Source organism: Colletotrichum siamense (genome assembly GCF_013390195.1).
Source record: "Colletotrichum siamense strain Cg363 chromosome Unknown KSG_Cg363_contig02, whole genome shotgun sequence".
NCBI classification, from domain to species: Eukaryota; Fungi; Ascomycota; class Sordariomycetes; order Glomerellales; family Glomerellaceae; genus Colletotrichum; species Colletotrichum siamense.
The window spans coordinates 3337347-3358596 of record NW_023501015.1 but is presented as its reverse complement, the minus strand read 5'-3'; the positions used below and the strand labels follow the sequence as shown (position 1 = coordinate 3358596).

Genomic DNA, 21250 nt, shown 5'->3' with positions numbered 1-21250 from the left:
GGGCGTTGGATATGAGCATGTCTCCTATTATTTCTTGCTGTGACCACTCCCCCAACAAACCCACGTTTGATATGTTTGATGTGATCAATTGTGAGGAGGATTTGTCGTATCAGACGCCGCCGAGACCATGGCCAGAATAACTATCAACGCACTCGGTTCAAAGAGGAAGGTATTTGGTCGGTTGCTGTGCAGTGCAGCGTGCTGGTATTACAGATGAGGGGATGGATAGACATTGGAGACACAGAGGGTCGCAATAATACGATGGCACGATGGTCGATAGGTGGCAAGCGAGTAAGAGTGAGGCATTGGCATTATCAGCCTCTCGGGTGAAATTGTGGTTATTTCTTATGCAAGCAACGCAAAACGGAAATGGATGAAGTGTTTCTGACTGCATGTGCATGGAGAGAGAGGCAAACTGGGGCGAGGCCAAGACGCTCGGCGCTGATTGAGGCTCTTGACTGTTGCAGCAACGTGAAGACTATTCTGTCCGTACGAGGTGAGGTGACAACGGCTGCAGAAATTCAAAGCTGCGGGCTGTTCCGCAAGTGAGGTACACATACTCACTCATTCACTCACTCACATACACACACACACACACACACACACACACACACACACCATCACCTCACCACCTCTCTAAGCGAGCTGAGTTGATTTGAGGCTGGGCTGATGGAGGGGCCCCGGGCGCCCTGTGCCCTCCGCGTTTCCGTTTTGAGCATGTTCTGGCTCGCCCCCAATATGGCCAGCTACAGTGGGCGAGACGCCTGAAGGCCAGTCTGCCTCAGGGCACCAGTCTGCCACGCCCCTCCATGAATTGGAAGTGTGAGGCAGCTGTGAGGCGAGGCGAGGCGAGGCACTTCTTCACCTTCACACACCCGTCCAATCCACCCCTGCAACTTGTGAGGTGCCACCAGCGCTTGCCTGTAGCGGCGGATGTCTCCATGGCTGTCTGTAGTGGGAGGAAAGTCTGCCGTGAGGATGAGTGAATTGAGGTGCAAATGTCGTGATTGATTGCCCTTAGCGTTCGGGCCGCCATCGACGCCCGTGGGCATCGGTCCAGATCCAGATTCGCATTCAGAACCTGGACCCTGCCATGGACCCTTCTCAATTGGTAGCCCAGACGAGTTGACGACCTAGAGGCAACGAGGGACCCAGACAGAGCCCCCTTTGGCCCTCCCACGATGGAGGTAGCTGACTGGGGACAACGCCGGACATCGGAGGCGATGGCGTGGACGTTGGAGCAAGAGGAGCGAGTGCGGCGTCGTCGTCGTCGTCGTCGTCGCGGCCTCTTGCGGTTTTCGAGGCCATCGAGCGAAGGGCAGGCGGAGTCGGAGACGGAGACGGAGACCGAGATTGAGAGATGAGAAGAAACGAGGGAGTTGTGGGAGCCCATCGTCGATGATCTGCCCATTTGTCTCCGTTTTAGCGCCTGGCCGCAGCTAATTTGCAGCTTGTCCAATGCTTTGCCTCTTTTCCCCCTTTCCTCCTCTCGCTTCGTGGTCGCCGTCGTAAACGCAGCAGTCGCCCTACCCGTCCGTGCCGCAAGGGGAACTGGCACCGGCACGGTATCATTCATCAATGGTAGGCGAAAGGAAGGGGTGGGTTTGGCGAATCACCAGGCCGAGCGGCTACGAGACTCAACCATGGCGAGAGAAAAGCTTGACATTGTGCGAGACGCGAGACGGATTGTGTGTGCGCGTGTGCGTGTGTTGCCGCAGTATTTCTCGCCTGGCGGGGTCCAGTCCGTCTCGTCGTCATTCGACAGAAGGGGTAGTATCAATCTCGTTCCCCGGTGGATCATGGATCTCACGAGGGTTTCCGAAATCTGGCCTCCCTTGGGCGCCTCGTCATAGGAAGCACGATGGGGGCGCCGGATGGCATGTTTTCTCTTGCGGCTCACGTCATTGTCACAGCGCTGCAAGTGGGCGGCGGCAGAGCCCCATGACAGGCGCACGTCGACGGGTCCCTTCCTAACTAGGCACCAAGCAAGAGCAGAAAAAAAAAAAAGAAAAGAAAAATGGATGCCCTGCCCAACAAAATTAATCAAAGATGGTTTGGATGGATACCCGGTTTGGCGGGGGATGTGCAGCCAGCAGTTCCGTACGGCGGACACCGGCCAAGTAAGTGGAGGGAAGTATTCGAGTTCGGCTTAAGGCATTTTCGCATGCGCTGGCTGGCATCGGACTTGTCGGTGCTCGGATGGCCATGCCCCTCCGGCCGAGGACCCGAGAAAGGATGATCAGACACTCACACAATTGTGTAAATAGACTCAGACAGCGAGACGCAGAAGTAGATGGAGCCGCGAAATAACGACGGAGTGAGAAAGCGAAAGCATCTCATCTTGATTGCCCTGCCCTGTCCTTTCTTGCCCTTGCCCCGGGCGTGCTGCCTTGGCCTCACTCACTCAATCTTGGTGCGAGATTACGAGCTGTGCACCATCAAACGGCCTCCACCACAAGACGGCATCGACAAGAAAGCTCAGGCAGAGCGGCGCTGCTGGTGGTGGGCGCGGAACACGGTGGACAAGCTGCAAAGTTTCACGTTGGACGTTCCTTGGATGACATAACACAGGCCCGGCCACTTCATCGTGCCCTTTTTTTTTTTTTTTTTTTTTTTTTTTTGGTGGTACTTTTAGCGTTAGCGGCCATCTTCAGGGACCAGCCACGGACAACTCGAAAAGCCTAAAAGATTTATGGCGGGGGGACAGCACCAGACACGGATAGGCAACGGACAAGGCGAAAAGGCAGCGGCCGAAGGAGACGGGCCATAGGTACAGGCGGGGAACGGGAAGACTCAAAAGACAAAATGCCACCGCCACCATCCGAGTGCACGATAATGATGGCATCGCCTCAGCACATGGTGCCGAGAAGTTGCAAGTTGTGTCATCTGTCAAATTTCGCCTGTCTTCCCGCCTCGTCCCCCTTCTCCTCGCGCAATTACTTCATCGGGGCCCCTTGTGTCGTTAGTTACCCTTCCAGAGCCATCAGGGGCTGCAGGTTGGCAACGTGGGCGAAAGAGCCGTTGTCAAAGTCTGCAATAAGAAATTCGCACCCTTCAGCCGCCCCCAACGTCTCCAGTATTCCTTCCCAAATTGTGTGCTGTGGCCGCCCCTGGCAGGCCGTTAGAGACCGTCGAGGGATTGGGGGGCCATATGCTGCCATTTTTTTCCGATTTTTTTTTTTCCTTTTCCTTTCTCCCCTTTTTGTCTGTTCCTCTCGTAGCTCTCCCTGACACCCCGTGCCCCCCCCCTGGCGTAGTGGCAGGGGCCGCACATTGAAGCATAATGGAGACTTGACCTTCCGGCACCATGACGCCTTTTCCCGTGGACCCACGGCTCCGTCGCGAATGCTCCAGAAAGTGGATGCAGCTTGTGCTGGCATTCAGAGTCATAGCCCATGAGAGAGTCACCATCGCAATGGGAAAATTTTGTTGGTTGCAGACAGCAATGTTATTGTGAGAAGTCATGAACTGGTCTTGTTGATTTTTTTTTTTCTCAATCTGACGTGTTCCTGTGCTAGTTCCTTGTCCTCCCAATGAAAACTATGCTTCTTGCTGCCCAGTGATCCCGTCAAACTGTTAATCCTAATGCATCTCCGTCCCTAATGCCAGTCCAAGCCCCTTAGAGTGGCTGTTTCCCTGATTGTTCCATCTGATGTCGGGGTCTTTGCCCCCGACGCCGTCATCGTTCCTTGAGTCCAAGCCTGTCCACTCGATTGATGACCGGCTCCCCGTGAAAAATACCAATGTCGTAATGTGTTGAAAAAGCCAAAGGGGATTATCTTAATCCCATGTGATGCCATGCCTGTGAACAACCTCTTGTGGAAACAAGCCACGTGTGTCGTGGTACAATCCCGGTAATTCCCATTGTTGCGCCCCCGTACGGATGAAGCAGCCCTTCTGCCAAAGCCAAGTACTCCCCGGTGTTGAGCCCAAACTTTTTTTTATAATGCAATACTCCTGTGTAATGCCCATTTTTGTTACAACAGTTGAACCAAGGAAAAGTGAGATATAGAGTCGGTGTGCCGAGTTGATGAGTTGCGAAATATTGTTGAAAAAGCGCCGCTTATTGAACGACTAAGGGTATATTGAACAGCGTAGAAAGAAAAGGTTGAAGAATGTTTTGGGTGGAGAAGTCGTTTTTTTAGTAGGAACGGCGGCGTTGAAGACGGGCTTGCTCGAAAGACACGGCGTATGCTTGGAGTTCTCTCCTCGCCTTGTCCGACAGCTGGCTGGCGTCTGCGTTCGATGATGTGGTGCTCTGCATCGAGCAGAGGCTGGAGTTAGAGCTCGAGGTGGTCAGGGTGCGGCGGGTGGATGACTGCCTCTGAGAGAGGTAGGATTGTCTGACGGGTGTTGAGCCGTACGGCTGGGGGTTGGAAAAGTCGTAGGCGGGAGCGAGGTAGAGCTTGTTCGACGATTGTTGCCTCGAAGAACCGGACCATGGGTATGAGGGAGCGTTGAGGCCGGGAGAGCTCGCAACGGAGCTGGAAGTGGAAGTCTTCTCGAAGTCGGCCAGGCGGCAGGATTCAGAGCAGTAGGCAGTGCCGTCGGTCTGCTTGTCACAGCCGAGGCAGAACTCGGGAGTCCAGAGATCGAAGGCGGCCATGGCTGAAGAGTGCGTGGTTGTGTGTTGAGGGTGTTGTGTAGTTGTGATGTCGAGACGGTTGAGTCGAGTCAACCTAGTAGTGGTTGATTTTCGTAGCAAGTGATTGAAGTTGGAAGTTGGCGAGCTGGATGCGAGTGGTGGGTGATGGAGGGTGTTTAAAGAGTTGGACGGATTGCAGTCATTAAGTAGAAGTATGACTGGTAGCCACAGGCAAAGAGAATGAGCCACGAGCAAGAGTCGGAGAAGTTGAGTGAAGTCGAATGATGGGAGAACGAGAGGTGGATCGAGGAGTGGAAGAGGTCGGCTCATATGTATCTATCCTCGAAGCACAGCCTGCCCACTGAACTGAGGAGGAGGGAGTGGAGGGACGACGCCCAAGGCAAAGGCCTTTGGCGCTGCACACCTCCCCCAGCGGACTTGGGCAGGTACACTGGGTGGGTGGGTAGGCAGGTAACTGGCCTCATATTTTGGGGGGTGGGGTACTTTGTTTGAGGACAGGAAGACGTGGAGAGGAGAGTGCACCTCAGACTAAGAGACACCAGCCCACCACACAAACATGCAGACACAAGCACAAGGGCAGGAAGTGGCCGCTAGCTAGTGTGCAGGTGCAGGTGCAGCTGTCGCAGGCCCCTCTTTGGGGTGGAGATGGAGGGCAGAGAGGCAGCAAGCATGGCACTGGCAACACTGCGACTGCTGGATGGGCTGAGCAAGGGCCCCACCCCAGTTCAGTTCCCATGCCCTGCAGCAGCAGATAGCGCCGACGAGAAGGGGGGGTGGGAGGAGACACAACTGGACGTGAGAGAAAGAGAGAGAAGGGGGGTGGGTAGAACGTAGAAGGTGTGCGGACGGGAGTTGGGTGTGTGTGTGTGTGTGAGGGACAGGGGATACTGGAGGAGGGAGGTTGAAGGGTGGGAGGGGAAAGGAAAGGAAACGAAGGGGGGAGCGAGATGGCCGATGAGAGATTTGGGGGGACGCTGGAGCAGATGGGGGGGAAGCAAGTGCGAAGAGGCAGGCCCAGACTGCCTGGGTTGAGTGAGTCCAGAGGCAGTCCAGGGCTCCAGGCAGTCAGTCCAGTGGCAGGGGAGCCGGGGGGGGGACACTGGCGTGTGATGACTTTTTGAAAATTTTCTGCGTCAAAGGCGACTGTTGTGCGCTGAGAGGGAGGGTGGCAGGTGCAGCGCAGCATAATTATGCAACGGTATTGTGCAAAACGAAGAGGGGTGTAGCTATTCTCCCTCAGATAGGTACGTATTCACCTCCCACTGAGTATTCGTACGCAGTACTGCGATGGATACCCACCTTAGACGAGGTGAGATGGTCCAAGCTTCTGGGTGTGAAGCTTTGAAGGACGGGAAGACTGAAGAAGCGGGGGCACTGCGCTGGTACTCTCAATACAAACTTGGCCGACATGATACTCAGACTTGGTCCGAGTTTCTTGCTGGCTGCTGGCCTGTGCCTTCTCTCGCTTTCCAATGCTTCTGTGTGTCTCTATGGGTGCAAGTAACTTTGCTCTGTGACAGTCTCTCGTCTTCAGTACCTTCTCTTGCGCCATCATACCTTACCGCTGAAGTCTTCTGGCGGAGGCCAGAGGTCTGGCACTCTGGGTAGGCGCACTGCAGCCCAAGATGGCGACCGCGACAGTCGACGATGACGCGAGAGGCGTGTGGACAGTATTCGCAACTCTCATTCATGCTCAAGCAGCACAGCAGAGTGGACACAAATGGCGTGGGCAGCAGGAAGGAGACTACGGATAGACAGTGATGCAATGAATTGTGCAGTTGAAGAATACCTCAGGCACGAGTACATGTGCAAGGCGTCTGCTGCAGAGTCTGAACGAGCCAGTGACGGCAGCCAGCTCTTGCACAAGTGGATGCCACTATCGCGCAAGAAGACTAGCTTCTCATCGTCGCGCTAATCCTCCTTAAGCCTAGTCCATCCGGAGACTGAGCAGTCGCCATCGATCCCTGCTCTTCTTCCATTTGCTCTGATTCACCCCTCTCCCTCTCTCCGTCTCTCTCTCCACTGCCTGCTGCTTCACTACCCAAACCCATGATCGACATCCACGCCCTCCCAAACGATGCTAGCCGTGCCTGACCCCCGGCTTCTACTCAAAACCAGTCATGTGTTTTGCTAGACCCAGGTTTGCACATCTTCAATTATCTTGGTGTTGTGTAATAGTCGCCGGCTACGCCGTATGGCTACCACAGCTACCTACCACAAGAGCAGCGCAGTGGCAGCGATGGCAACTGTGGTAGCCGCACACCACCACCATCCACAGCACCACCATCTTCGACCGTTGACTTTGCCCACTGCCACTTGAGATCGAACGAGGGCGAACCGCTTTGCAGCAGGTTTGCAAATTGCAAATTGTAAATTGCAACTGCAACTGCAACTGCAACTGCAACTACTCCTCGGACTGCACAACTGTCCAAAGAAACATGATAGCTCAGACTCTTCCAACGCCACTCAACTACTCCCTACCATGAAGGTACCAAAGCATCCATGGCTCTGAGCACAAACCTATCTTACCTAGCACCTTCGCTTCCTCTTTGCCCCTGGGTTGACGGCCTGGGCCCGCCTGGACGACGGTTGCTCCCTTCTCGCTTTGGCGAATCCGGCCATGAAAGAGATTTCGTCCAATTCAACCAAGATCCGCCTCTCCTGCCCAAGAATGAATCAAAGAAAACTTTTTTCTCTCATCTCCTATCATGTCATCCAACATTCCACGCCTTCCTAAATGCTCCGCATCGTCCTGGGCCCGTTCCTCCGAATTCTCGCCCTCTGGCATCACGGCCGCCGGAGAATATGGAAAACTCGGCAGGTGTCGGTCCCAGATCATGAAATCAAATCAGTCCCTGGTCGAATGATATGAGCCGTAGAACCGCGTGGGGGTTGCTGTCGGTCGTCCGCAAAAATAGCCACTATGGCTGTCGTCTTCTCCGCGCTCCACTCACTTCCCGGGGACCTCATGGAGAATTTCTCTCAGCGCAGCAAGAGAACTCAACGGCAACGGCAGCGGGAACACACCACACTCAAGGGCCCGTCGTGCCAGTGCACACAAAACCCGACCATCGAATACTACGACGGCGGTAGCTGGTGGGGTCTGTCTTGAGGGACTGCCTCTCTCAACGCAAGTCGGACTCGTCGACGCTGTGCCACCAGCCCGACCTTTTCGCGTCTTCCCCTCTCCTGGCCACCAAGGCTACGCAACCACGACGACAAGTGATCAGCTCTGCTGCATGAAGTCGACGAGGGTTGGGGAAAGGTGGCAGGTGAAGCCAATCCGTATCTCTATTGGTCGCCCTCTCAAAAAGTGCGGATCCAACGCCAATTTCAACACCATCCGAGGGGTGGCGTCAGAGAAGGAGCAAAACCTGGGGTTCGCCATTGCTGTCCGTTCCAACAGTTGGCCAATCCTAGCATGCAAATGGGAATGCCATCCTGTCGGACGTGTGAATGCGAGAGAGACTCCAGTGGTATTCGACCCTCTTACATCATGTCCATCCCATGAAGGCTATGTCCTGGTTTCGACAGTTTCGACACAAACCTCGTGACCGCTCCCCGCCGGGTGTACCTGGCATGACAAACAAACGTTATTTGGCGACGGACAACTCCAAATCCCATGAGCACCCTCGCCACCAACTCGAGCAGCAGAGCAGCATCTTAGGCATGTTACCCTCGACCGATCAGTCTGCGACCTTTCATCATCGTCTCTTCTTCTCGCCCACTTGTCTCTGTCGCAGCAAGTGCGAAACATGATTCTCTCCTGGGCACATGCAGTTCCCAGAGACTAGCGCAACGAGATCAATCCCAAGGTCTTGCGTAAATCCGAACACACCCCCATTATGCATCCATCCTCTTCAAGCTATCTGCTCAGATATGGAGCCCTCCCGGCAGCGATGGTGGGGATCTTGTGCTTCACGCCGCAGTCCGATGGTTCCACTCTCGGCCGGCAACAGCAGCACCGAGCATCGCGGCCTCGACCAGCAGCAGGCTCGTACGCGGCGGCCGAACGACGCTATGCTCCATGCACAAGACTCCTACGGGCACATCGGGGAAGATACTAGGCGTCACAAGTGAGAGTGCAAATTTCAGCAGCTTTCGATTCCTGCCTCTCAACGACCACTTGACAACTTTGATTCGATATGTCTGTCTGCAGCTCGTGATTCGCTGTTGAGACATCTTTGATCCCGTTGTCCACCCATGCAGTTGGAATTTGCTGCGGGCCAAGAAACGCTAAACCCAGTTCATGCCCACCTGCATTCACTCTGAGGCGGGGGAGGAGAACAGGCTCGGGCACCTTTTACGAATCAGCATCGCGATATGCATCCCCACACTGAAAGAGACGCTTCGCTCCCACCTCCCGTGTCCACCAAGGACTCTTGGGCTACTCGCCTGACCACTTGTTCCAATGCCTTCACTGAAGCCTGCATTCCGCGGCCCCTTCCTGCAGAAACTGCATCACAGACTGCTGCAGGTGCCATCCCTGAGGACGGCTTCTTCCTGGATCAGAAGCGCGATCAGTTCCACCACCGCTGCTAGCACCACAGTCGTCGACCACCATCCCCGACGAGTGACGTCTTCACAAATGATGTGGCCGTCACAGACACGCTGGACCGTGAAGTCCTCGAGGATATTTGACGATTGGCTGAACGATCTCATTTTCCTTGGCGCGGGCAAGAAGGGTTCTCGGGAGTAGGATTTCTAATGTTGGACACCAGGAGCCAATCAGGGTAAGTGTGCAAGGCGATCCATCTCGCCATCCTCGCGATATCCAAGGTGATCGTCTCATAAGTGCCGGTCGCTCTTTCGACAGGGCTATCGCGGATGTCGAAAAGCGCGTGCACAAATGAGAGCAGCACTTGCCATGGCAGACAGCGATATTGTTTCTGATGATGGAAGAGAGACAAGAATCCCATGACTTCAGCTAGCTTGGTTTCAACCCGGCGGCACCCTCTAGACAAGCCATCCGTCTTCATGCGTCGGACCAATCACACTGCCAGTCCCAGCCACTCCAAGACGTTACGCCGAGGACTGGGACACTATCCAAAGACATTGCCTGGAGGATCGATTAATCCGCCGCCGCCGGCTGCCATTGAGAGCCTGTTAACGACCAGGTGCACTTGGTCTACCCACTCATAGCCGGCCCTGTGGGGTCGATACGACCACTCTTGCATCTGCGTGAGGTCCACTACGATTCGGCGTGGGATGCAGAGAGGGGGAAATGATGCGAAGTGGTAGTGTAGTAGTTGGTCAAGCCCACCAGAGCTATCAGCCAAGTACGGATACGCGCGTGGCGTAGACTACGCGTGCTCAGCGCCCGCACGCCATTGTGCTACTTCGCCCCCAAGTGTGGGATGCAACTGGAACCCCAAGACGGGTCCTGCGACTCTGCAAGAGAGATGCGCATCGGAACTACGGTTATCGTCATTCTGGCAGCATCGGACTGATGGTGCAAAGAAACTTTCCTGCTAGTTTGCTGGGTTGGCGGTCTTGCTGCGACGGTAACGGTTGAACAGGGTCTGCTATGCGGCAGCAACGGCACCCTGATGGCAAATACGTGGAACAAATTCGAAGGCCTCGAAGGCAACGGCCACCGAGAAGATGTGGCCAATTACCTGTCCTATCGGCGGGCATGTCGGCTCTTGGGGGCCACGTTGGAGCAAAGGATCAGAGATGAAGAGGCTAGTGGCCTGCCAATGTCAACTCTAAAGCGTTGAAGGCGGGAGGCCCGGACTGGGCTTGGACGGCGGATGGCATTAGAGTTCGATCGAGTTGTGACGGGAGAGCTGGCTAAGGGTCCAATAAGCTACCTAGGTAGCATTCCAGCTAACATCGACCGGCTGTCTCCTCCCCCGCTGCCTTTGCCTCTGAAGCAGGAACCAGCGCTTGCAGACGACAAAGGACACCCAAGAAATCAAGGCCAGGACGATGGACTGCGTTGATCGGTTATCAGAGCTTCCCGCGCTTGCCTTGCATGAACAATGAACCACTCTCGGGCACGGAGTCGGGCGGAGCGGATAGATAGACGCAGCAACATAGGGACCCCCACCCGCGTTACGGGATGGGCGGCTGATCAGGACCCCAGGTTGCAGCAGACAATTGTGGTTCCCTTCAACGATGGCTGCCGGGCTTTTGATTGATCGATGGATAGATAGGGCAACGATCTCAATTGAGTCTTTGTCCGCTGCCACTCAACTGGTGACGCAAGGGGGGTCCCCTCGTTCCTTATCTCATGAGATAGATGCCTCACTACAAGAAGGGCCGGCCGGAAGATGCCCACAAGGGAGCTGTCTGCCGCAGCGCCCGCTGCCCTCTCTCAAACGCCAGCTATCGTGGACCCCTGCGAGCAGACATATAAGTAAATGATATCAGATCCCACGACGCAGCTTCAGCATGGCCGCGCCGTCGAGGCAGGCATAGTGCGATGGATACTTGTACGGTTCCTGGCACGGACCATGCGGGAGAGCAGGGACAGCCCCTGTTTTGCCCGCAGAGAGGACAGGGGAAGGGAGCCAACCTGAACGGGGACAGGCTGCCGTCTGATGAAGACTGTGGACGGGAGAACCCATCTCTGGGCCTGGGGGATGTCGGGAAGCTGCCATCTTTCGTGCTTCTGGCGGGAGATATCGACATGAACAAGAGACACCAACCAATGGGGCCAGTGAAACCAAGGCTATCCACGGATACCTACTACGTGCTAGGCATGCAGTACTGCGTAGTACTCGATTTCAGATCCGTCTGAGTTGGGTCTGGGGACATCGGCTTCGACGACGATAGTCGCCTGGCTTGGTTGATAGGGGGCACGGCAAGCTGCGACTCATTCACTTGCAGCACCGCCCAAAGCAGCCTGGAGGGAGCATCAATGGTTGGTCCAGGCCTATCTGGCCCTTAGCCAGAGAAGATGAGTGGACTGGGAGGCAAATCAACAATCCTCCGATGCGAGCAAAATTTTCCATGTTATCGACAAGGAAGAGATTTCCCATGGGTCTGCAAAGCCCCCAATCGACGGCAGTCTGTAGCAAAGCCTCGCCTGTTGGTCAGACATTTTGGCAAATGCTCCAGACATTCTGCAGAACGAGGAAGTTCAGACTGCTCATCATCGAGGCTCAATCAGGCGGAGGGCCGGGAGCGTCGATCGAACGACAGAGCCCGCTAGTGTCCGCTGCGACACTGCTGTCGGTCGGTTAGAATACTCCAGAACAACTGCAGTGTCTCACCGAAGGCTCCTGGTGCCATTTCCCTCTCAGGTGAGCTGAGAAGGCCTCTGAACGCTGATGGCGCTCTATTGGACGACGATGGCTGCGCGGTTCCTCCAGCTTGATTGTGAACGCCAGGACTAGCCTGGTTGGGAATTCCGGGGACGGAGGCCACGGAGGACGACTCACCCAGCACTCCCGAGCCATCCCAAGCCCCAAGTCCCGTTGGCAAACGACGGATGCGCCGCTGCCCCGTGCGGGCAGACGAAGAAGGGCTGAGACAGAGCGCTTGATTCTGGCTCGTCGCTTAGTGCGGGCGCGTTTTGAAGGCATCACGGCGTCAGCCGAGGGCGTCCTTGACGGCGGTGCGCATGCAATTGATGAATCATCGGCCATGGCCCCTGCCAGACACCGCCGTCAACCCCAGGCCTCTTGACTCTCATAATCTCATCATCATGCCCGCTGCTCCCCCGCCGGTATCTAGACCTCGGATTTACGAGCACGTGGATCTTGAATGTTTCTTGGCATGCCAAAGTCTAAGTCTACTGTGAGTTGCGGGCACGCTCAATTCAACAACCCCTGAGAGAACAGAAGCAAAGTTGCCGTCTAACAAAGTGTAAAGAAGAATTAAAATTTTCAGGGTCCTCCGGCACATTCCACTGCCCATTTCAACTCAGCCCCTTTCATCCCTTGAAGCCGCCGATAGATGTTCAGAAATTTTTCTGGCCTCGACTCAACAATCTCACCAACTCTTACTGAAAAATTCTGTCCTGGACCAAAGCAGAAGTCGTGTCCGAAAGCACAGAGCAAATCATTTGCACACAGACGCCATGGCCATTCGCCTTGATTAGATCTCTGCTACCATGTAAGCGCGATCGCTGTTCACAGCCCCTGCTCTCTCTCTCTGTCTCTGTGTTGCCCTCCTACGGATACCATGCCCATGTCAGCAACCAACCAGGCACATCTTTGCTTACAGACACCCCTCTGTCGCGCCAAGCGCCCCCCACGCTCCTCTCACTCTCTTCCTCAAGTTCGTCGTGCTTTCTTTTTCGTTCCCCCTCAACCCTCGGCGAGCGAGCGAGCGAGCGAGCCAGCCAGCCTGTCCAAATTGGCACTGGCCGACAACCCCCTGGGCCTACAGTGTAACTCCAGAGTCAGGAAGTTGTGCGAAGAAAATGGCCGACTGGCGCGAGCAACAGGCCTGGCGAGTGCGAATGGCCGGGGAGGCCCTGCTCATCTGGGCTTTGTCTCCTGGCTTGTACTAGGACAGTCGTATCAACTCCCCAGCGAAGGGACAAGAGAGCTGCTCAGGCGTTTCGCCCGCGGCAACGTACGAATAGCTTCAGCTCACTCGTCCACTCCCGACTTCACGAGGAGCACAGACCCAGGGGTGGACGGTGACGACATTGCAACTTCGTGTCTCCATTAGGCAATGGTCCATATCGGAGTCGGAGACTCTTTTCGAGATTGACGATGGCCGGACGGGGCCCGCCAGGCTCGACAAGGCTCTGACAGTCAGATGGATATTGATATCCTATTTTAGAAGCAAGGTGAGAGCGTCTGCTGATGTGAGCCTCTGCATCCAAGGTGAGATGTGCCAAATACAGTCAAGCGCGGCTGTTGCTGACCTGCAAACGAGCAAACTTCCAACTGCAAAAGATCCCAAGCGGGAAGGCCCTCAAGGCGAAGGGCCGCTCTGGTGCCCGTTGCCTAACCACCTGGCTGGAATCAAATATCAATGGACGAGGCCTCTCGGTCTGCTTCATCATCCCACCACAGCCGCTCCCGCGCCTCAGCCTTGCTTGACGGCTCTCTTTCCTTTCTCGTTCGTTCAGCGTTTCCTGTCTCACAATGGGCTGTCCTGCCCCCCTTGCACCTCGAGTGAGCTGAATGGGAAAGCCGGTGATGATGGCGATGTGGTTGGTGTTGGTCCTACAACAACAACATCATCATCAACATATGGATATGTACCTCAAGATGGCCGGCATCAGGCTGGTCATTGTTGCTGCGGCTTGCAGATGACCTCCCCCCAGAGATGTTTGAAGCCCTCCTTCGTGTCTTGGAAATATTTCTTTTTCCTCCTCGCAGTGTGTTTGCTTAATTCTCCCAAGACTCGTTTATCTCTGGCGCAGCGCAGGTTGAAGAGAAAAAGGATTAGCCCGTTCAAGACCCGCTGGGATGCTAAGCCTCGTTTGGAGTCGAGGTCTGAGAAGTGATCTGGTGATGGTCCACTATTCGTGTCAAATGGCGTTGCATCCAAACACTTCTCCGCATTTTTGGTGTCTCGTTTGATTTTGAACCAATCCTTAGCACAGTCGCACTGGCATCCTGCATAGCATAGCATGGCATGGGGAGGGGAGAACAGGAGTAGCATGGATGGGAATCATTGGCAACTTCGTGCCAACGCTTCTTTGACGCCCATATCTGTGTCACGTTATTTCCCTCCCCCGCATTACTGGCGAAATGAAATGATGGGGGATGCTAAACCATGGCTCGCATCGAATAGGCTTGCTTTTCCCATGGTAGTTTTCCTCCCCACGTTGCCCATGTTTCCTCCCCGGCCATAACTCTCACCTTACGAAAGGACCTCACATAAGCACTGACAATTCTAGCTCAGGCAGCTTACCTAGGGTCAGGTAGTTGAGACTGGGAATTGACTGATTGCTGGCAAGGGTCTCTCGGATTCCGCACCTCAGGTCTTGGCTTCATCTCTGGGGTATTTTTGTTCGTCTGTTGTTTCTCGATACGGAGCAACGCTTACCAAGTTGCAGGGGCAGAGCGATGCCATGGCCAATTTCTTAACCGTGGTGCCGCTGCCGCGCGCTCCATCATCGCAGCGCCAACTGAGGTTTGCACAACTCATATTCCCAACCCACCCTAATTCTCCAACAAACACACAAAGACTAATTGATAGATCCCGACAAGAAAAGATCAGCCTCAACCATGAATAGTATCAACGTCGGGCGTGACGCCACGCTATTCCAGTACCGCCAACTATTGATTACAAGGCCTTGAACCTGCTTACCCGTCTTCGTCAAAGGGCCAGTCTCTCGTTACCCCAGCATGGCCAGGATTGAGCTGCAGCCGTGGCTGCATCGGCGATGGTGGCTCCCTCCTCCAACGCCTTGTTCAAAAGAAACGACTCGACGAAATGGGCGACGTGCATATCCGAACATGTCAGGGCCATGGTACCATGAGGTTGCGTTTCTGGTTGATAGGTGGCTGCCTGCCCTGCCCTGCCTTGCCCTGCCTTGCCCTGCCCTGGCTGTAACCTAGACGTGGAGGTCTTGGGTTTGGCCTTGGTCGATGGCGATCACGCACACTGCTTATTTAGCGTTCTTTCGACATAGCAGTGTCTGGACCTTCCTGCGACTGGCCAAAGTCTGACAGTCAGCTTTGTCGTTGTGATACCATCTGCAGGTTTTTTCGGATGAAGCATATCGCTTGCCCTTGCAACGGACACCACAGAGTACGCGCGGCTTGGCATCCTGGCTCGCGGCAATTGCACGCCCACGCTGCCTTAGTGTCCGGACACTATGGCATCCGACGCTGCCGTTCTGGCCTTCTCAGGGGGCGCTGCGACGGGTTGACTGCGGGCAGGGCAGAGCTAGCCTTGAGAAATATGGAAAAGCATTTCGGTGGCTCGTGGAAACGGTCTTGAGAAATGACCAAAGTTGTGGATGCTACTGTAAGCAGTATGTCTCGATTGCGACTACCTAGGGTCCAGCTCGGCACTTTCGAATTGTCGAAGACTGTGTTCACTTAACAGCTTATACGTGCATCTGCACGGCAGGGCAGCATCCGAAGGAAACGTCGTCTAATGGCAAGAATGCGGCGGCTGCCGTTGCTGGTCTGTCCCTCTAGGGTCCCCGAATCTGACCACTCGAGAGCACCTGGCGAGAACTCTGACCTGGCTCTGATGTGTTACACGACCGTAGACTTGACTGTTTCCGGTCAGGCAAGAAATCTCACGCCCTTGGGTCTGTTATCATAAACGCAGGACTCAGGGTGACAGCCAGGTTCGGGCTTTTCAGAGGCCGATCACCATGTTATTTGCAACGCATTCTGTACCTCGCATCTTTTGTGACAATCCACGCCCGCTCAACTTTGCGGATGATATCTTACCAACGATAGGGGGTTAACATAGAGGCGGCCGGCCCAACACGGTTGAACGCGGCGAAAGGAGACGACTGCGGTAGTCAAGCCAGCCCCAGCCAATCATGCCATTCGTCCTGCGGGATGTTCAACGAGTCCTAGAAGGCGTTCGTCCACTCCCACACACACACTCACGCACATCGCTCATCAGGCGCCCGTCTCACCATCATCGACAATATGCAGGTCTGCTGCATAGGTTGCTTGCCCTCCCGTTGACGAGATGGGGTGAGGTTGGGGGTCGCAGAAGGCGAAGGGCCAACGTCTAGGCCGCGTGTTCTCCAGGCCCAAACCACCAAAGCCCCAATCCCGCTCGTGCATATGATGGCGAACCTCTCAGAGGGTTGCACGGTATCAGAAACGGGCCTCGATGGACGACACCCTCACGCGGGTCATCTTTCCTTTCTAACCCTGCCTCTTGCGAGACGAAACCCGACCCTCTGCGAAAGCGAGAAAGAAAAGTAGTCAACACAATGTCTCTCTAACGGTCACTGGTGTGAAGCTAGGCCTAGTGTATTATGACTACTGATCACATCAGTCATCTACCATGCTACCTCTCTCGAGACTACCCGAATTCCAGAGACCTGCGCCACTGCCACTGGACGACATTCACTAGCGGGCTGAGACCGTTGGAGGGTTGGGAATGCACACGCACGCGCGCACCGTCTTGGCCGCCGTTGATCTCGTAAGTCTCAGCTTTCTTCCTCCAAGGTGTGTTTTCTCCAACATTCTCTGACATTGAGCGTGGCAAAAGGGTTCACAGATTCCTCATCCCGGTGGTCGACTGGTATTCACTCCCCCCTCCAATTCCCGCATCTCACTCGTTTTCTCAAGCCAATTGGCGGTCGTCTGTCTCGAGACCACAACAGGTCGCAGTCGCTGCACAACGGGACGTGTTCGTCAGTGATCTATCTCAGTGAACTGAACAAGCGAGGCGCCACCGTCCCTATTCAGCTTAAACGAGGCATGCTCGAGATGCAAGGCGTGCAGCTCTCTGGCCTGCTTCTCGTGCCATAATGGGCTGTCCATCATTCTCCCTTCGCCTGCACTCCGCCCTTCCCCCATCCTGTCCCAAAGGAGAGGGACGCAGCTGTGACGGGATGCACGAGTGTGCAGATTCCCGGCCACCAACACCACTGCCAAACCCCTCTTCAGCATTCACATCGCTTGGTCATTGGACAGCGGGGGAGGGACGATATCTACACATGCGTTCGAGAGCTCCCGTCCAGTCCTGGGCCGGCCTGCCACACCAACCGTGTGGTCGATGCCCCCTCCTTCTCTCCACAAACCCCGCCGACCAGTCATCTCACAGCAAACCCTCACGGCCATATTGGTCTAGAGGTCATTTTCCTATCTATCACTCCTAGCTTGCCACCAGCTTACTACAGGCACAAATATGGATGCTCAGGTAATACAGGCCCATCACCGTTCGGCGACACCTCTTCCTAGTTGGGGCATGAAGGTGTGGACCAAGGTGTGGCTTGCATCCGACCGGGCTGACCGGGCACACCGTAAACAACCAAAGAGGCAGAGAGCTGACTGCGGTTGACGCTATATGTTCCTCTACACCACCACCACCTACACACCTTCTTTGGAAGAGGAAACAAGCTTGGCTCACCTGGCATGTCCGGCTCTCATGACGAAACATGACAAGGCAAAACCAGGTTTCGCAACAGCTTCGCCTACACAGCCAGCCTCGTCCGCGGATTTCCTCAAAAAGAGGATTCATCGGGCCACTCTGCTTTCCAAGCAAGTAAGCAAGCAAGCTCGTGGGCGAAGGTGTGAAGGCACTTAGTTGCCCCCCCTACCGTCAGCTGGGATATCCAGTGAAGGGCAGGGCGCCCCTCTCGGTCTGCTGCTAATCGACTTCGGCATTTTCTTTTCGCCGCGCCTCCTGCCGAATCTGCCAGGAACACAACCCTCCAGTCGGGATGGGCAAGGGCGGGAAGGACAAGATGTTGGGTGGGCCCAGAAGCTTGCTTCTTGGCTCACTGGGCCGAGTGATCCAGCGATTCATCGACTGGCTGAGCGGCCACGAGCTGTTGGAATTTTACTTTTTTTTTTTTTTGTCCCTCCCCATGATGTTGATATTGGATGCTTTGGTACCAGGTGACGGGAATATTTGTCGTCAAAATACTGTTGAGTTCTGCCGGGCTGGAGGAAATTTGCCATGCTCCTTCACGCAGGGGCCGGGCCTGGCCGAGGGCGCAGCGGCAGACGTTGAGGTCCAATCGATGACCCGTCCATCTCCCGAGACGCTGGGCCTAGAACATTGCTCGTCTATCTTGGATGTTGCGTTATCTCAGCCATGGTGAGAGAATCTGCGCTGATCAGGTCAAAAGACCCCCCTGAACGTTCTACGGATATTAAACCGGCTGTCTGCTCCTGTGCTGATCGTTTCCAAATGGGTAGACACGGGTGTAGCATCGTTCGGTATCCATGGGCTGAAGTTGCGCCGACCGATTGAGAAACATGAGAGATGAGCTGTGTCGGAAGTTATGCTCCCCCGAAGAATTTTTGGGTTATGGCAACGGTTTCTCTACAAATTGCGCAAAGAGGGGGGTAAAGTTTGTGAGGAACAGATCTTGAAAGAAAAAGGAAAAAAAAAACAAAGAGAGGGAAACATTCCATGCGACTATCAGCCCGCAGATGAGGGGTGCAGCAAAATGGAGGCTACAATGTACGCAGTACACCGGTGAGGGACCGGCCTTTCTTTTTCCTGGCTGTCGTTAGCCGGCAAGGCGAGCTCCGGCGCGCGGAGCAAGGTTCCACACCGGTGGGCATGGGGAAAGCCTGCCCCAAACCTTGGACGGGAGGCGGCAGCTTCGGTCGGAGGACGACGGCGTGTTGCTCGCCTCCTTGCTTCTCGGTCTGCCGGGGCTGGTCGCAGCGGGCGGGGGCCCAAGCGGTGCGTGCGAGCGAGCTGCTCGGCAGAAGCCATTCCAGCCAGCTACCTGGATACCGAGCCCCGCCCGCCTTTCTCTCACGATGGAGTCATCATCTACATGCGAGGTGCCGTCTGAGATTGGTGGTACCGGTCAGGTCTGGCGCGGGGTTCGTGAAAGTGAGATGTGATGAGAGACGTCGGTAGGTAAGAGGCAAGGGTTACGAAAGCTTTCTTGGGAACAGGCAGGCTGTATCTTTCGTCATGCCAGTACCCTTTCGATGAAGCGGAGAAAGAAGAAGGCATATTCCGGCTAAGGACAGGTCGGTGACCATGCCGGAGGTCTTTTCAGGAGACCAAGTTGAGCTAATCGATATACCCTTGTCAAGTGCCTCATTCGTATGGGGCGCGGACTGGGTTGCCAAATCTCGGAGAAGCTGTGCGTGCCATGGAGAGGTTCCTACCGAAAGCTTGCGGAGTCTCTCTGCCTATTGTGGAGATGAAGCTCTTGAAGCATCACCGCGACGACACATGAGGGGATGAGAAATATCTTCGGCGAGCTGCTTCTTCAGACCCGGCAGGCGTTACTGGAGCACATCGAGCAAGCAGGCTGTCGTAGACAGATCGTCGTTCCCTCGTTAGAATACTCGAGACGGAGCATAGTTCCGGTTCTTGGATAGAATGCTTCTACAGAAGAACATAACCGAGTGGGCGAGACTAGACAGGTTGGCATGTCGCACCACGCCGCTAGTTGCACGAACACAAGGCCTGACGGTGGGTTGACATACCCGTGTCTTTTTATTGCAGCCAGCCGCCGGTTAACGCGCCACGATCATGCAATCGTCGGGTTTCGGCCGTGCGGTCTGGCCAAGTGCCGTGTTACGGGCTTTGTCTTGTGTGTCTCGCCGTCGTCCGGGTCGATGGCAATGTCTGGCCTGTTGGGGAACCGTCGTTTGATTCACATCGCAGTACCACGTTCGTAAGGATTATGATGTCGTTTTTGGGAGGCTGAGGTACGCTTGCACTTGGCAAAATCCGATGCCATTGGAAGTACGATCGTAGGATCTGGGAATGAAAACTAGATCGGTGTTTCACGCTTTACAAGTATTGCTGGCAAGAGAAGTTAGTATAGGCAGTATTCAGAATGTGCTTTCGTTGACGCAAGTCGAAACATGTATAGCGCAAGCTGTTTGATCACGACGTCCTGCAAGATTAGAAAGATGATTGAGCTGGATATTTTACAGAACCTTCCTCCTAGCAGTGGGTGACCAAATGTGGGGATCTGAAAGTTTCCTCTCATTGTCCGCTATTGATTCTCACGCAGAATCTGAAGAGCATCAAGTGGAGTGTTATTTGTGCAACTGCGCTTCGGCTTCCCTGGCCGGCTATGACTGACTGACACAAGGTCAGCTACTTCATCATGTGATGTGATCCCGCGGTCAAAAGCATCGACACCTACCTCTCAACCCACGATTTTCGCTGGAAAGTAAAGAGCATCGCAAATAATGACCGTTTCAGGATCAAGATCAAGTGAGGTTCGGGCCATAGATATCCACAGACACGGTGAAGATAAGGGCAACGTAGCTGCTGGTGAGAAAGAAAGAGCCCTATTGGGCTTGGAAACACCCAAATTCTATCAGTAGTGACTCTCGACACATGCGACTGCTTCCCAGTGGACCAAAAATGGAAGAGGCTGTATAAAGACACACGCCTCATACTGCTGATCAAGTGACAGAAGTCATTTGGGGTTGAGGAGTCGCAACTCACTCGCGTGTCAACATCGAGATACAAGTCTGGTAACCGAATGAATACCCAAAGAGACGTCTACTGGCTGCACCAAGTGTTTCTACTTGGTTACGAGTATATCAGGAGCTATGAGATACAAGAAGTAATTTCTATTGCCGTGATCTTTGCTGAAGGTTTCCATGTCTTCAGACCTACGAGCCAGACGTAGGTTCTATGAAAGCAGTAAGCATACAGGCCCAGCCTTCGAAATGGCTTTTCCACAGAGAGAAACATAGAGTAGCCTGGTGGGGGCCTCTCAGTTAAAAGAATGAATGAAGAGCACGATTCGGCAACGAAGCGTGCTTGAATATCCATGCACTATAAGAAACGTATAGCGAATTCTCTTACCCAAGAGGTACCCTGGTGTATTTGGTACGAAGTGTAAGTACACGACATCAGTATACACAATACTTGTCATTTACGCGCCATTGTCTGATGTGATACTGTTCTGGTCCACTATGTTCAATTCCAGTTTGTACGTTCTCGGACACTACACATATGAAAGCTGGAAATGCTAGTCACTAAGCGATAATTTGACGGTGGCATTGGTGATTCCCGAAACTTGATTCGACAAGTAAAGGAAAAAGGAAAAGAGATTCTACATTGGATAAGATGGTTCCGAGG

The 21250-nt window shown here is 54.5% G+C and overlaps 2 protein-coding genes across 2 annotated transcripts; one reads left to right on the top strand and one right to left on the bottom strand.

The window, feature by feature from the left end:
- Positions 1-4141: 4141 nt before the first annotated feature.
- CGCS363_v002840 (uncharacterized protein) lies at positions 4142-4606 on the bottom strand (the record flags this gene model as incomplete). The annotated part of the gene is made up of 1 exon (XM_036634689.1): positions 4142-4606. One exon carries the CDS (start codon positions 4604-4606, stop codon positions 4142-4144), a length of 465 nt encoding a protein of 154 aa, XP_036499501.1.
- Positions 4607-16475: 11869 nt separating this feature from the next.
- On the top strand, positions 16476-16877 carry CGCS363_v002839 (uncharacterized protein; the record flags this gene model as incomplete). Its single annotated transcript, XM_036634688.1, has 2 exons — positions 16476-16642; positions 16712-16877. The coding sequence occupies 2 exons, from the start codon at positions 16476-16478 to the stop codon at positions 16875-16877; spliced, it is 333 nt and encodes a 110-aa protein (XP_036500364.1).
- Between the last annotated feature and the right edge of the window lie 4373 nt (positions 16878-21250).